The 14,873-nt window shown below is 34.5% G+C and overlaps 3 protein-coding genes, 2 long non-coding RNA genes and 1 other non-coding gene across 6 annotated transcripts; 2 read left to right on the forward strand and 4 right to left on the reverse strand.

The window, feature by feature from the left end:
- The first annotated feature begins 1,004 nt into the window (after positions 1-1,004).
- LOC108805384 (BTB/POZ and TAZ domain-containing protein 1) lies at positions 1,005-2,873 on the forward strand. Its single transcript, XM_018577418.2, has 5 exons — positions 1,005-1,228; positions 1,322-1,461; positions 1,555-1,858; positions 1,958-2,283; positions 2,521-2,873. The coding sequence occupies exons 1-5, from the start codon at positions 1,097-1,099 to the stop codon at positions 2,708-2,710; spliced, it is 1,092 nt and encodes a 363-aa protein (XP_018432920.1). The 5' UTR covers positions 1,005-1,096; the 3' UTR covers positions 2,711-2,873.
- Positions 2,874-5,048: 2,175 nt separating this feature from the next.
- On the reverse strand, positions 5,049-5,120 carry TRNAT-UGU (transfer RNA threonine (anticodon UGU)). The gene has a single exon. It is a non-coding gene; the product is annotated as a tRNA-Thr (tRNA).
- A 116-nt stretch (positions 5,121-5,236) lies between these two features.
- LOC108862755 (probable inactive purple acid phosphatase 29) lies at positions 5,237-6,886 on the reverse strand. Its single transcript, XM_018636990.2, has 3 exons — positions 6,536-6,886; positions 5,878-6,275; positions 5,237-5,800 (listed from the first exon to the last, which is right to left on the reverse strand). Exons 1-3 carry the CDS (start codon positions 6,825-6,827, stop codon positions 5,345-5,347), a joined length of 1,146 nt encoding a protein of 381 aa, XP_018492492.1. The 5' UTR covers positions 6,828-6,886; the 3' UTR covers positions 5,237-5,344.
- Positions 6,887-7,118: 232 nt separating this feature from the next.
- Positions 7,119-7,808, forward strand: LOC130512840 (uncharacterized). Its single transcript, XR_008946446.1, has 2 exons — positions 7,119-7,349; positions 7,474-7,808. It is a non-coding gene; the product is annotated as an uncharacterized LOC130512840 (long non-coding RNA).
- A 318-nt stretch (positions 7,809-8,126) lies between these two features.
- Positions 8,127-9,772, reverse strand: LOC108862754 (probable inactive purple acid phosphatase 29). Its single transcript, XM_018636989.2, has 3 exons — positions 9,423-9,772; positions 8,923-9,320; positions 8,127-8,722 (listed from the first exon to the last, which is right to left on the reverse strand). Exons 1-3 carry the CDS (start codon positions 9,715-9,717, stop codon positions 8,246-8,248), a joined length of 1,170 nt encoding a protein of 389 aa, XP_018492491.1. The 5' UTR covers positions 9,718-9,772; the 3' UTR covers positions 8,127-8,245.
- A 2,141-nt stretch (positions 9,773-11,913) lies between these two features.
- On the reverse strand, positions 11,914-12,834 carry LOC108862756 (uncharacterized). Its single transcript, XR_001951033.2, has 2 exons — positions 12,340-12,834; positions 11,914-12,261 (listed from the first exon to the last, which is right to left on the reverse strand). It is a non-coding gene; the product is annotated as an uncharacterized LOC108862756 (long non-coding RNA).
- Positions 12,835-14,873: the final 2,039 nt, after the last annotated feature.

Below are 14,873 nucleotides of genomic sequence, written 5' to 3' on the forward strand. Positions count from 1 at the left end.
AATATATTCTTAATAACGTATATATGTTGTATGATGTGTTCTTGTGGTTGTCTTAGAAGGCAATGCGGCTGTTCGAAAATGTATGAGGCATATTTTTGAGGCATGTTAATTCCACCACGTGAAAGTTTTATTATAAGAGTGTGTTACAGTCTTACAGAACACTTTTTATTGACATTTCTAAACGTGGTTACAAAGAGAGAAATTGTATTTGTTCCAATGATTTTAGATACATATGAGTTCGACTTCAATGATGTTCCTGTTTCTAGAGGAAATATGTCATGGCTCTAAGCCTCTAAATCTAAAAAGATATGAAGGTTAAATCTCCAAACTTGCGAACCGAGGGGAAAAATGTATTACCTCATGAATAAATAATCTAAATGTCTATGTATTTCTGTATTATAGACAAAATTTCTTAGATCAGAAGTTAAATGAGATCTTAAATAATATATATAAGAGAGATCAACCAATCTATTTATTACTAATTGATTTATGTTGAAAATTAATTATTTAATTTATCATATTTTTTCTTTTTCCACACTAATCTATATTGTTCATTTTAGCTTATCCCAATTCAAAATGTAACAACATAACCATCGCATTTAAATTATTATATATGATGAGATGATTTGATATATATGGGTTGTTGTTTGTTCTTTTTTTTGTGAACATATTAAAACAGAAAAGAACATTCTATAAATCCGATCTAGGTTAGTGTTAAAGATAACACATAATTATTTGATGACTCATCATGACTTAGATGAGAGTCGATACAGTAATATACAGATCCGTAGACACCTCAAAATACAGTTCATTATGCTAATTTCCAATTCATTTATAATTACAAAGAAAAATACAGGGAATCAAATACCGGCGTGGAGTTGGGCAAGACAGAAATAAAAGATAAGAGATATTTATTAAATAAGAATTCCACGTGTATGATCAAATCAAAAAGGGTAGGCTTCGTCGAGCTGGCTATAAAAACCGTCCCGAGATGCACCACCACCCCATCAAGCTTCTCCATCCATTAAAACCATCTCACAAAACTCTCTCTCTCTCTCTCTCCCTCCAAAAGAAAGCTGCTAATTAAATAGTCACGATGGCAATAACCGCTACTGAAAGCGACGGCGTTTCGTTAATCACCGACAAGATTTCATATGATCTTGTGGAAACTGATGTTGAGATCATCACTTCCGGTCGCCGTCGTATCCCAGCACACTCCGGTGTACTGGTAAGACTATTTACTTCTTTGCCATGTCCGATCAGTTTTTTTTTTTATTTCTTTGTGTTAATTTTTGGTTGTGTTTGAATTTGAGAAATGTAGGCTGCTGCGTCTCCGGTACTAACGAACATCATCGAGAAGCCGAGGAAAAGCCACGGCGGATCATCTAAGAGAGTCATCAAGATTCTCGGCGTTCCATGCGACGCCGTTTCAGTCTTCATCAGATTCCTCTATTCTCCCAGGTAGATTTTTAAATACGTTTTAGACGATTTGTTTTTTTTATATTTATGAAGTCTAGTGAAATGACTAGAATAACCTTACGTGTATTTCTATAGTCTGACGGAGAAGGAGATGGAGGGTTACGGAATCCATCTACTAGCTCTATCACACGTCTACATGGTGACGCATCTTAAGCAAAGGTGCACGAAAGGCGTAGGCGAGAGAGTAACGGCCGAGAACGTGGTCGATGTTCTCCAGCTAGCTCGGCTCTGCGACGCACCTGGCCTCTGTCTCAAGTGTATGCGTTTGATCCACTCCAAATTCAAGACCGTTGAACAGACCGAAGGATGGAAGTTTCTTCAAGAACACGATCCTTTTCTTGAACTCGACATCCTCCAATTCATTGACGACGCTGAATCGGTAACAAAAATTTTAACTCAAAAAACGTTTGGTTCTTGAAAACCTCTGTTTTAGCCCTGCCCTTACCATGGTTAGTTCTTTTGTTGTGATCTCTTGCAGAGGAAGAAACGAAGACGGAGACACAGAAGAGAACAGAACCTTTATATGCAATTGAGTGAAGCCATGGAATGTATAGAGCATATATGTACCGAAGGTTGCACGTTGGTCGGACCATCGTCCAACTTAGACAACAATAAGTTAAATACCGGTCCATGCAGTGCGTTCTCGACTTGTTACGGACTCCAACTTCTGATACGTCACTTTGCAGTCTGCGAGAAACGAGTCGATGGCAAAGGTTGTATTCGTTGCAAGAGAATGATTCAACTCCTCAGACTCCATTCTTCCATTTGCGACCAATCTGAGTCTTGCCGTGTCCCACTTTGCAGGTGACATATTTGAATGATCATTACCACATTCTCTAGATGTTTCTTTAAAGTTTTAAATTTTCGATCGTAAATCTCGTTTAATTTTTTTTCACTTTCGGCGCCGATAATAATTGTGGTGGTGACCTACTTGTAATTAGATCATGAGTCGTAATCAGACAGCTAGAGAAAAATTTTGTTTTCAAAGAAGATATTTTAAAAGTTAGAGATCTAATTTCGTATTATTGGTGATTGGAGTAGGCAATTTAAGCAAAGAGGGGAAAAAGACAAGAAGATGGCCGAGGACACGAAGTGGAATGTTCTGGTGAGAAGAGTTGCATCTGCTAAAGCTATGTCTTCCTTGTCTCAATCAAAGAAGAAGAAAAGTGAAGTGTTATTAAAAGAAGAAGCAGAAGATTTCATCAGAATCAGGAAGACGAAGTTTTTTTGAATTCTTTGTTTTTCTTTTTGTAGAATATATTATATATATAATGAACTACTGTTAGTAGTTCGTCTTTTGGACCGGTTGATTGGGTTAAATTTGTTGATGAGTAACCCTTTTAATATGTAGTTTGTTTGATCGTATTTTATATATAAACTTGTGCATTGTTGTTCTTGCATGAGTAACGTTTTTAAGTATTTATAAATTGGAGTCTGTTTAGAATACGAATTTAGGTGCAAGAACTATCAGTTTCTATCCCTCTCTTGTCTGGGATCCGTTTCTAAGAAGTCTAGTGTCAAACACTCGTTTGAATTCTACAATATTAAAAGTTATGTGTTTCTGATCTGAAATTTATTTAACATATAGTGCGGAGGAAAATTCAGTTGGGGAACTTATACAAAATAAATTTGTCAAAATGGACTTAATGTATCACAAATGTTATTTTGTTGTCGCTGGTTGGTATGCAATATGTGACTAAACTTGATTTGTATTTGTTTTGCCAAGCAAATCATTGATTTGTATTATTTTAGCCAACTAATCATTGATTTGTATTATTTTAGCCAACTAAAAGCTTGAGATTACATATAGCATCGTGATTAGTGTTACAAAAAAAACATATAACATAGTATTTTTAATTTTAAATTCAAGTTGGATCTCTGTCCAATCAATCACAAAACTTGTGAATATGAATGATAAAAGGGTAAATTGCAAGAAAGAAACAGAAATCCAATATAGAGATCAAAATTGACCAACTGGTCTTCGTCGTTGGTGGTATAGTGGGAGTTGATCATAATAGCTGACGCAGACGCAAATTATTAGAAAAAAGAAACATGTGCTATTTGGTTGCAGCAGATATTTGTTTACTATATTATTGAAGTGGGAAAGGGAGACGCGTGGGAAACAGGATCGCCACGCAATGTAGCTTCGTGTCTGATGTCTCACAATTCTTTTTTTTTTTCCTTGGACAAAGATGTCTCACAATTCAATTCGTACTGATTAACTACGATATGAATGCAATAAGTAGAACAAGTATAAAACAAAACAAAGGATTGCCCCTCTACCAAAAAAAACAAAACAAAGGATTACCCTTAATATTTTCTAAATGGTATAAGAATATCTTCATGTTATGACAAAACAATTTGGCTAAAACAAAGGTTAAGCCGACAGGAATGCGAGAAATATCTGAAATTCAGGAAGATGGAGCGAGTTAATTACAGAAATTTTCCCTCTAGATTAATATGATAATTATATAAAACTGAAATGCAATTGACCTTTTTGTGGAGTATAGAAAATAACATTTCCCTCTAACTTTTAAATGAAAGACTGACAGGAACAGTGGAGCTATGCAGACACAAAAGTTTTCATACTGCTAGACTGGTAGAGACCACACGAATAATTCCTATTAGGCCTAGGCATAAAATCTGGAACCCGAAATCCGAACCGAACCCGAACCGAAAAACCCGACCCGTTATCTGATCCGAAATGTAAAATATCCGAACGGATCTTGTAGGATGGTATAAAAAATATCCGAACCCGAAGTGTTATTAACCGAACCCGAACGGGTAACCCGAAAAACCCGAAACTAATAGTTAATATAAATATTTTGAAATATATATAAGTATTTTAGTTATTAAATTTAATATTCGTAGTAATATGATATATAATAATAAATATTAACAATATTAAAATATTTTAAGTACACAATTAGTTATAAATAAGTAATTTATAATCTGTTCATTGGAATAACAAGTCCACTCTCTATAATATAATGTATATTGTTTACAAATAATGTTTGTTTTTATACTTGATTTAATATTTTATTGTTATTTTAGCAATTTTATGTGTGATAGATTAATTTTTATTAATTTAGTTGTTTTTCTTTATATTTTTCTTCAAGTTTTTATTTTTTTTATTTTGGTTATATCCGAACCGAACCGATATAACCCGAACCCGAATGATATATGGTTACTTTATGGGTTTTAGGATGCAATATAATTTTTAACCGAATCCGAAGTGTTATTATCCGAACCCGACCCGTATTAATGAAATTTTACTATGAGACCTAGGAACGTAAACCCAAAAACTTAAAAATCCGAAAAACCCGATCCGAACGCCAACGGGTACTCGAACGCCAACGGATACCCTATCATGGAAATAGAAGTGGCTAAAGATACGTATGAATTGGAGAAATTTTATAATTATTATAATCCGAGTTATAGCGATTGTGTATGACATTTGAGTTGTAGTCTTTGGCAGATAAAGGACTAGCGATTCATCAAGAATAAGAAGTTCAAAAATCAACGTTAAGATTAAGAGTTTGAATAATGAAAGTAAAATTGTTTAAAAATGCCCACACGCAGGATCGAACTACGGACCTTCAGTTTACAAGACTGACGCTCTACCACTGAGCTATACGGGCTATTTATTCACTATCTTAATTAGGATTTCAAAAAACATTAGCTTAAACTTGTTGGCGCCAAGTTAACGGTCACGTTATTACCTTCTTTAAATTAAAAAAAAAAACTAAAGTAACGCTTAAAGGTAACTTAAGTATTTTATTATATTCTTAAACGGAAACATTTTATTATATTCAAAAGTATGATTTATTTGATACATAGAGTCAACTAAACAAGGAAAACCTGATCAGTTTGGAGAACTATTCCAAAGAACCTGATCATCAATAACAGAGAGATGCTGATCGTCAAGCCTCTTCCATGTCCTAATCGATTTCACATCTCCCCAGCTTCCTGCACCCTTCTTGTTCAAATCAGCAACCACAACTCTCGCTCTCCTCTCCCACCCAGCTTTACCATACGCATGATATCCAAACCCACCACCATAACATAGATTCAAACCTTTGAGTTCACCACAAAAGTCATTGAGGTGGTCGTGACCCACAAACACTGATTTCACATCTCCTCTAGCTACCAGCGTCGTGAAGAAACCCGAGTTTATGGTAGCCGATCCTGTTTCTTCTTGTCTCACTCCTTTAGCCGCGTTCTTTGAGTCGAAGAACCAAAACTCTCGTAATGGAATGTGGAAGTAAGCTAGTCCTGGAGCTGCACCTTGTTGAGGGTTAGGCTCTTCATTGTACTCCTTCTGCAAATATCATCAAAATCAAGATTCAGTGTTCGAGATGCAATGAGACAAAACAAAAACAAGATTGATGATGATACCTGGAGACGTTTCGAAGTCTGGTCAAACCAGAATTGCTGAGAAGTTTTGATCCAGTCATATCCTTTTATGTTATGAACACTAGAGTAATCTCCACTGTCGAGAAAATAGAGATTGAGAACGGACTTGTTATGTAGACTCGACTCAGCAGCACCATGGATTCGTAGATTGTTATTACCAAACCCATCGATGTAATGAGCAGCCTCAGGAGGGTTCACTTTAGACAAAGAGTTGGGAAGCTTCACGATATGTTTCATTAGTTCTTGCCGGGACAACGTAGATTGTTGATCATGGTTTCCCAAAACAGCAACCCAAGGGATCTTAGCCGAAATCGCTGGCGCAAAAGCGGCGTTCAAGGATTTCACAGCGTCTTTAACATCAGACCCAAATATATTATCACCTGATAATGTATACAAAACCCTAAAAATAATCAATATCTATCTTCTGCCGGTCCTAAGATTTTGAAGACTACAATCAATTTAGTTAAAGTTTTATATATATATATATATATATATAACAAATTTAGACGTTTTAATAATATGTAAGAAAAAAATCTAAAATTTTGAACACCATAGACCAATGCTTCGTTTGTCTATGCTCATTACCAGATCGTTAATTATGAGCGGGGAAAATTAGGATTTTATCAATATGGATTTTTACCGGTGAAGACGATGAGGTCAGGTTTCTCGGCGGCAATGACTCGCGACATGAAGGCAGTGGTGTTGAGGTCGGAGCAGTGAGCTAACTGGCTAGGAAGAACATTTTGACACCGAGTAGTCGCGCCGTTTGCGTAGTGCATATCCGCTACTTGCAGTATCTTGAACTGGCCGTTCACGCCGAAACTGAGTTTCCGATCTTGTGCTGATGTTGGAACCGGAGCTAGACAGAGACTAACCAAGAACATTGAGAGAACAAAGAAGTCGAACTTGCTCGTTCTTTTGTTGTCCGCCATTGTTATGGCACCAAGAAGATCAATAAGATTGATTTGGTTGTAGTCTAGTCTCTCACATTGCAGAAGTGTTTATAAGCAATTGGATGTAAGAAGGAGTCAAATAGGAAAGAGACCATGAAAATTCGTGGAAGACTTTTACTTTTCTTTTTTAAAAGTCTTGTCTTTGACCAACTAGCTAAATTATTTTGGCGTGATTATATATGACAAGTCAATGAGTCAACAAGTCAACGCCATAAGGTATCGTTCCTTTGAAATTTGAACACACAACGATCACAAATGTAGCAATCTAAATCTTCGAGATAAAATAATAAGAAATTTCTTGTCCACTTACTAGCTAGAGAGAAGAAAAAGGATTTGAGAGACTTGCTTTTTTGGCTCCATATGTGTATTGAGTATACTTTTATTTTGACAATTCTGCAGTGTTCCAACTTTTTTAGCTGTTAATAAAATCTATGGAGCTAATGTTACAAAGGAATCTGCCCATAACTCATGTAGGCTCTGCTGATATTTCTTCCACGTCAGGTAAACTTCCTCTAAAGGATGTGTTGGGTCTGTCCTGCAATTACTAAGTCCTTACTGTCAGTATCTAAACTTACAGCAGACTATCTATGTTCCTTTAAGTTTGATGATAAGTGTTTATGCAAAGGACAAAGCTACCAAACAGGTCCTGACCTCAAGAAGCAGAAGTAAAGGGTTCCAAGCTCATTATTCTACACGAAAAATCTCTACAAGTGATGGAGTGTGGCACATGAGGCTTGGACATCCTCACTCTCAGATTTTTCAGTTCCTGTGTTAGAAGAAGTCTATTAGTGTCAATAAGAGTATCATGAAATCTTGTGATTCACGTCACCTAGGAAAGAGTAGTCGTCTGCCTTTTGTTGCTTCTAGTTCCGTTGCGTCTAGACCCTTAGAGTGAATCCATTGTGATCCCTGGGGGTCTCTCTCCAATAATGTCTAATCAAGGACTCAAATTTTATGTCATCTTTGTTGGTAACTTCTCTCGGTTCCGTTGGCTAATATCCTCTCAAAGTTAAATCAGACTTCTTTGCAACATTTATTATGTTAGAGAAGCTTGTTGAGAACCATTTTTTCATCAAAGATAGGGATATTCCAGTGTGATGGTGGTGGTGAGTTCATGAGCCACAAGTTCTTGACTCACCTTAAGAGCTTTGGAATACAACAGTATGTGTCATGTGACTTGACTCATGTCCACACACACACGCAGCAAAACGGCAATTGCGGTGTGCAAACACAGGCATATCACTGCTATCCTACCTTGATAAAATATTAAAGTGATGATGATCACTAAAGACGAACTAAACCAAAGTTAATTTGAAACGGAAACAGTTTTTATTATAAGTAAGGATTATTTGGTTTCCGTTTCTACAAACCCCAAATTATCATAATCCCACATAGATTCATAAAGGAAACACAACCGATCCGCTTGGAGAACTGGTCCAAAGCACCTGAGCATCAATAACAGAGAGATGCTCATCATCAAGCCTTTTCCATGTCCTAATCGATTTCACATCTCCCCAGCTGCCTGTACCATTCTCATTCAAGTCAGCAACCACAACTCTAGCCCTCCTCTCCCACCCAGCTTTACCATACGCATGGTATCCAAACCCACCACCATAGCATAGATTCACACCTTCGAGTTCACCGCAAAAGTCGTTGACATGGTCGTGACCCACAAACACTGATTTTACATCTCCTCTAGCTACCAACGTCGTGAAGAACCCTGAGTTTGTGTCAGCTGAGGCTGTATCTTCTTGTCTCACTCCTGTCGTGGCGCTCGTTGTGTCAAAGTTATCAAACTCCGGAAATGGAATGTGGAAGTAAGCTAGTCCTGGAGCTGTACCTTGTTGAGGATTAGGCTCTTCATTGTATTCCCTCTGTGATCATCATCAAATATCAAGAGACTCATTGTTTGTTAAGTTAGATGGTGCTCTGAATCTAAAACCAATTGGTGATAAATAGATTGACCTATCTTTTATATATTACTTTTCAACTTCTGATATAAGACAATTTCATAATAGTTTGAGAATTTTTTTTTTTAAAAAAAACAAGATTGATTGTTAGTTGATAATGTTACCTGGAGACGTTTTGAAGTCTGGTCATACCAGAACTGCTGAGAAGTTTTGATCCAATCATAACCTTCTATGTTATCAACACTAGAGTAATCTCCACTGTCGAGAAAATAGAGATTGAGAAGTGATTTGTCTTGTAAACTCGACTTAGCAACTCCATGTATTTCGAGATTGCAATTACCAAACCCATCAATGTAATGAGCAGCCTCAGGAGGATTCACTTGAGACAGAGTGTTGGGAAGCTTCACTATATAATTCATGACTTCTTGTCGGGTCAACGTAGATTCTTGATCATGGTTTCCCAAAATAGCAACCCAAGGGATCTTAGAAGCAATCGCTGGAGCAAAAGCAGCATCCATAGATTTCAGAGCGTCGTTAACATCAAGACCATATATATTATCACCTGAGAACGTATACAAAACCCTAAAATAATTAATATATATATATATATATATATATATCATCAGCCGAGAAAAATAGGGTTTTGTCAATGTGGAACTTTTACCGGTGAAGACGATGAGGTCAGGTTTCTCGGCGGCAATGACTCGCGACATGAAGTCGGTGGTGTTGAGGTCGGAGCAGTGAGCCAACTGGCTAGGAAAAACATCTTCACACAAAGTAGTCGCGCCGTTTGCGTAGTGCATATCCGCCACTTGCAGTATCTTGAACTGGCCGTTCACGCCGAAACTGAGTTTCCGACCTTGTGCTGATGCTGGAACCGGAGCAAAACAGAGACCAACCAAAGACACGGAGAGGAGAAAGAAGTCAAACAAGCTTGTTTTTGGTTTGTTGTCCGCCATTGTTATGGCTCCACTAAAGTCGAGAAGGTGGATTTGATTGTAGTCTCATAGCATGAATATATACACAATTTTGTGTAGGAAGGGACCATGAAAACGACAAAACATTACTCTAATCCATTGAGTGGTTCCATTTATATGCCTCCAACAAAGTCGAGAAGGTGGATCCCCTAGTAAATGAAGATGAGTTTTTTTTTTAAATAGTAAAACTAGTACAAATGGTAAAAAAAATCATTATCCAAATAAATATTATATTAAATTAACGATTGATATATTTTGACACATCCAAAAAGATTATACCAAACAAAATTCATCATTGATGCTCTTTCCTTATTCTTCTTTCCGATGACTCGCATATTATTTGTATTATTTGTTGCAATTTTGTTTCTTTGTAATATCTATTACTTCCTCCGTTTCCAGAATTAAGTTTTTTTAGATTTTATTCTCGTTCCACAAAGATAGATTTTCTATATTTTAAGGTATTTTGTATATTTTTGAGAAACATTAATTGAGAATATTCGAATTGATTAAATTTTATTGGTAGATAGTTATTGGAAAGTGTATGGAAAAATAAATAGTAAATTAAGTCGTAAACATTTACTATATTTTTAATAAACGCGAAGACTCTTAAAAAATCTTATTTTATGGAACGGATGTAGTATTATGTTGACAAGAATTGTATTAATACATCATCTAAAACAATTATTTGCAAAAAAAAATAACAAACAAAAATCATACATCAAACCCAATCTTTCTCTTCTTTCTGGTGACTCACGTTGTTAGAGAAATGATTGAAGAATTTTCTGGGTCTGCATCTAGCTTTTTGGGTTCGAGACCAGAAAGATGAAGATGATTTTTTTTTTCCAAAAATCGTACAATTAGTATAACTAGTACAACTTGTAAACATATCATTCCAAATCAAATATTATTAAAAATATACTATTTATATATTTGACATATGCCGGCGAGGGAGACTAGACCAGTATGTCTTATTAGTTCTACATCATTCTTTTTTCTAGCATCTTCATATGCTGAAAACAATAAATAAAGTAATTTATACATCTCATAGTTAAGTGATGCCATTTCATAATTTCTCAAAGCCTTGTCATCTTTTTTTGGTGAGAATAAATATGATGATGACATATAAGAAAATTACTTCTCTGTATATGGGATACTCAATCTATTTATACTAGTTATACTCTTTTTAGTTGTACTAATTGTACTAATTCGAGTTGTACAAGTTAAACTAGTTATATTAGTATGAGTTGTACTAGTTATACTAATTGGAGTTGTACTAGATGTACTAGTAATATTTTGCGTCCTTCATTATCTTGAATATTGTATGTAAAAGATGAAATTTGATGTCAGATAAGATATAATTGATTAAATATTATTATGGATTGATCGATTTGAGATATTAAAGAGAAAATTAATGGATAGTTGAAGAATTTTTTTGATTTTATCTTACGGTGAAAGAACTATGAATGGAGAAGAAAATGGGAAGAAGAAGAAAAATGGGTCGGGTTTTGGGCATGGGTCCGGATCGGGTTTCAGGTCTGGATTCGGATCGGATATTGGATAGGATAGTAGTGGCATAAGTTAGTAAATATGTTATGTTCTTAGGTTTTTTAGTTATTTTACTTAAATTTCTATTTAAATTTAAATGTAAATTAAAATAAAAAATGATAGGTCTAATTGAGATTTTTTGGAAACCATGGGGATCCATATCAGCATTTGATCCGGTTTCCACTAACGATGTCGCTTTTTCACTATTGTTTTTTTTTTGCGTCTTTGCTTTCTGGGATCCATATCAGCATTTGAGGAGAATTACATTTAAAACGTGCTTATATAAAGAACAAAACTTACCTTCACCCCCTAAGATGAATCTCTACCACTAGTAGAAAAGTGTGAAATAGACACGAAAATTTTAGTGACTATGGTTGGTTTTTCGTGACTATAGGGCAACATAGTCACGGTTAGTCACGAAAAAAAGACGTGTGTATACGATCGTGACCAAAATTAACCGTGACAAATTGTGACCAATATAGACACGATGGCGACACGATTAAAAGCATGACTAAAATGGTCACGAAAACAACACAAAGCAAACATGGCTAATTTAGTCACGATATCTCGTGTCTAAAACGTGACTATTACCAAAAAAAAAGTAAAAAAAAATATTAATTAAATTACAAAATATTTAGAAAAAACTAAATTTATATATACTGTAAATTACATATATTTACAAGCACATACATACATAAATACAAAAATATATAGATTATCGGCTTCCACCGGCTCCGACCAACCGTTCCGGCTCCACCACTGCTTCCGCCACCAGCTTCTCCACCGACACCTCCATCATCCTCTACACCTCCACCTGCTCTAGGTGCTATGGCTGAAGCGAGGACTAGATCTGGTGCTGGAGCCACTGTTCGATCTGCTCGGCAAGCGTCCTTCGCCATCAAATTTCTTTTACTTCCTTTCCGTTATCATCTTCTGCCTCTTCCTTCACAATATGTCTTCATCTTCTTCGTGAACTTGCATCTGGAAAAGAAGAAACTTTAATAAGAGGGTAGGTAAAAAGAAGGGTTTAAACAAAGTTAGTTAGCGGAGGTAGAGAACGAGGAGATGGAGATGAAGATGATGGTGACAGCGGCGGAGGTTATGGTGATGGTGGTAGAGACGGCTTCGTTGGCGGAGGTAGTGAACGTTGAGATGAAGATGAAGATGATGGTGGCAGAGGCGAAAGTTAAGGTGATGGTGGTTGAGACAGATTTCGTATATGGAGTGATTTTGATTAAAGGTGAAGAAGAAGATGAGATACAACTGAAAGCCTAAGTTACAAAAAAAAAAAGAAGATGAGATACATAGACAGAGGATACGAAAGAAAGGTAGGAGGAGACAGAGGAAGAAACACACTTTTCACTTTGTGCATTCTTGGCCATTAGATTTTGTTAAATCGATGGCTGTGGTTAAAAGGAAGTGTGATCCTCGCACTTGCATCTTAGTGGTCACTTTTTGACCAATCACACTTTTGTAATTATTTTCTTATTCTGTTTTTTTTTTCTGTTTTAAAAATATTTGTGGTAAACTTTCTTATACAAAAATTAGTTTGAGAAAAAAAGATTCAAAGATTTAGATTTCACAATTTAAAATTTGAAATTTTAATTTGAAATTAAAATTTAGAATTTTAAAATTAAAATTTTGTGACTGATGTTTTGGATATACTAGTAAATGGAATTAAGGGTTTATGAAATAGGGATAGGGTTTAAGTTAGATTTGAAGTCAAAGATTTGAAAAATAGATTTATAACTTAAATTTAAAGGAAAAAACAATTTAAGGTTGAATATGTGTATATATTAATTATTATATTTTATAATTAAAGTTAGTTTGAAGTTTAGAAGTTAGTTTTAATTTATACTTTAGGGTATGGAAGAGAAAAGAGTTTATAGGTTATATGTTTAATGTTTTGGATTAAGATCTGAAAATTTAGATTTTTTATAAACATTAGAAATTAATTTTAAGTATATTATAATAACTGAAAAAATATTTTGAAAATTAAGGCTTAAGTATGTTAACCTAGGGCTTGGAGTGTATATATATATAGCATTTGAGTTTATAATTAGGTATATATAGTATTTGGACTTTAGATTTAAGATTTGAGTTTAGATTTTGAAAAAGAATAGATTATAAGTTTAGTTTTAAAGATCTGAGATTAAAATATGAAAAACTTGTGTTTTTAGGATTGTGTTAAAATTTTGTGGTTTAAAATTTTATTTAGGGTTTAGGGTATCATATAGTCACGAAATATTCATGACAAAATTGTGTCTATTTACAGTCACGCTTTCAAATGTGACTATTCCGTGACTTTTTAGTCACGTTTTTTCATTTCGTGACCATTTTGTGACTTTTTTAGTCACGTTTTCCATTTCGTGATAGTTTCATGACTAATGCAAAAATAGTCACGATTTTCTGTGACCATTTCGTGTCTATATACATTTTTTCTACTAGTGTACATTCACCCACCAATAAGAATTAGTTAATTGAGATTTGATATCTCTTAAAAAAGGAAACCAAATAATAAGAATTTAATGAAATAAAATTATATTTTTAGATAAATAAAAAATAGTAGCAATTATAATTTTTTTTTTTAGTATTGATAAATCCGTTAAAAATAGTAAACCCTAAACTCTAAATTCTAAATACTAAACCCTAAATTCTAAATACTAAACCCTAAACCCTTAGGGAAAGCCTGAACCCTTGGGCAAATCCTATACCCTAAATCGTTAATCTTAAACCCTAAACCCTTAATCATAAACCATAATATTAAGCCCTAAATTCTAAACACGAAACCCTAAACCCTAAACCCTAAACTCTTTGACAAATATTAAATCATAGACTCTTAATCCTAAACCATAAACCATTTTGGAATTTAGGATTTAAGGTTTAGTATTAGAAGTTATGATTTAGGGTTTAGGGATTAAGATTTAGTTTATGATTTAAGGTTTGGTTTAAATTTAAGGGTTTAGGGTATAAGATTTGCCCAAGGATTCAGGCTTTTCCTAAGGGTTTAGGGTTTAGTATTTAGAACTTAGGGTTTAGAGTTTATAATTTAGGGTTTAAGGTTTAGTATTTTCTGACGGATTTATCAATATTAAAAAGAATGCATTTTTTTGATGATTGCTACTATTTTTTATTTATCTAAAAACATAATTTTATTTCATTAAATCATTATTACTTGGTTTCTTTTTTTAAAAGATATCAAATCTCAATTAACTAATTCATATTGTGGGTGAATGTAGAGATTCAGCTTAGGAGGTAAACCTAATTTTTGTTCATAAAGAATCTAAGTCATAGGTTGATTCAAAATTGACCGCACAACTACCAATCACAAATTTAGCTATGTACTCAAAATAATAATAAAGAAATGTATAAACAATTGCGCGTGTGAAGAAGCCAAAACGAAGGGGACCATTATGATTTATGACATCTAACAAATTTGTAGTTAACTTGTTAAAAATGTGTTAAAAATGAGTACGTTTTGTTTCGAACATTTGATCAAAAATTAGTTATTGCAAGTCACTTGCTCCATTATGTTATTTCATATGTGCATGTAAGACGGTGGCTGGATGCGATGATGAAGTTCATGGAAGAAC

Source organism: Raphanus sativus, chromosome 5 (assembly GCF_000801105.2).
Source record: "Raphanus sativus cultivar WK10039 chromosome 5, ASM80110v3, whole genome shotgun sequence".
NCBI lineage: Eukaryota > Viridiplantae > Streptophyta > Magnoliopsida > Brassicales > Brassicaceae > Raphanus > Raphanus sativus.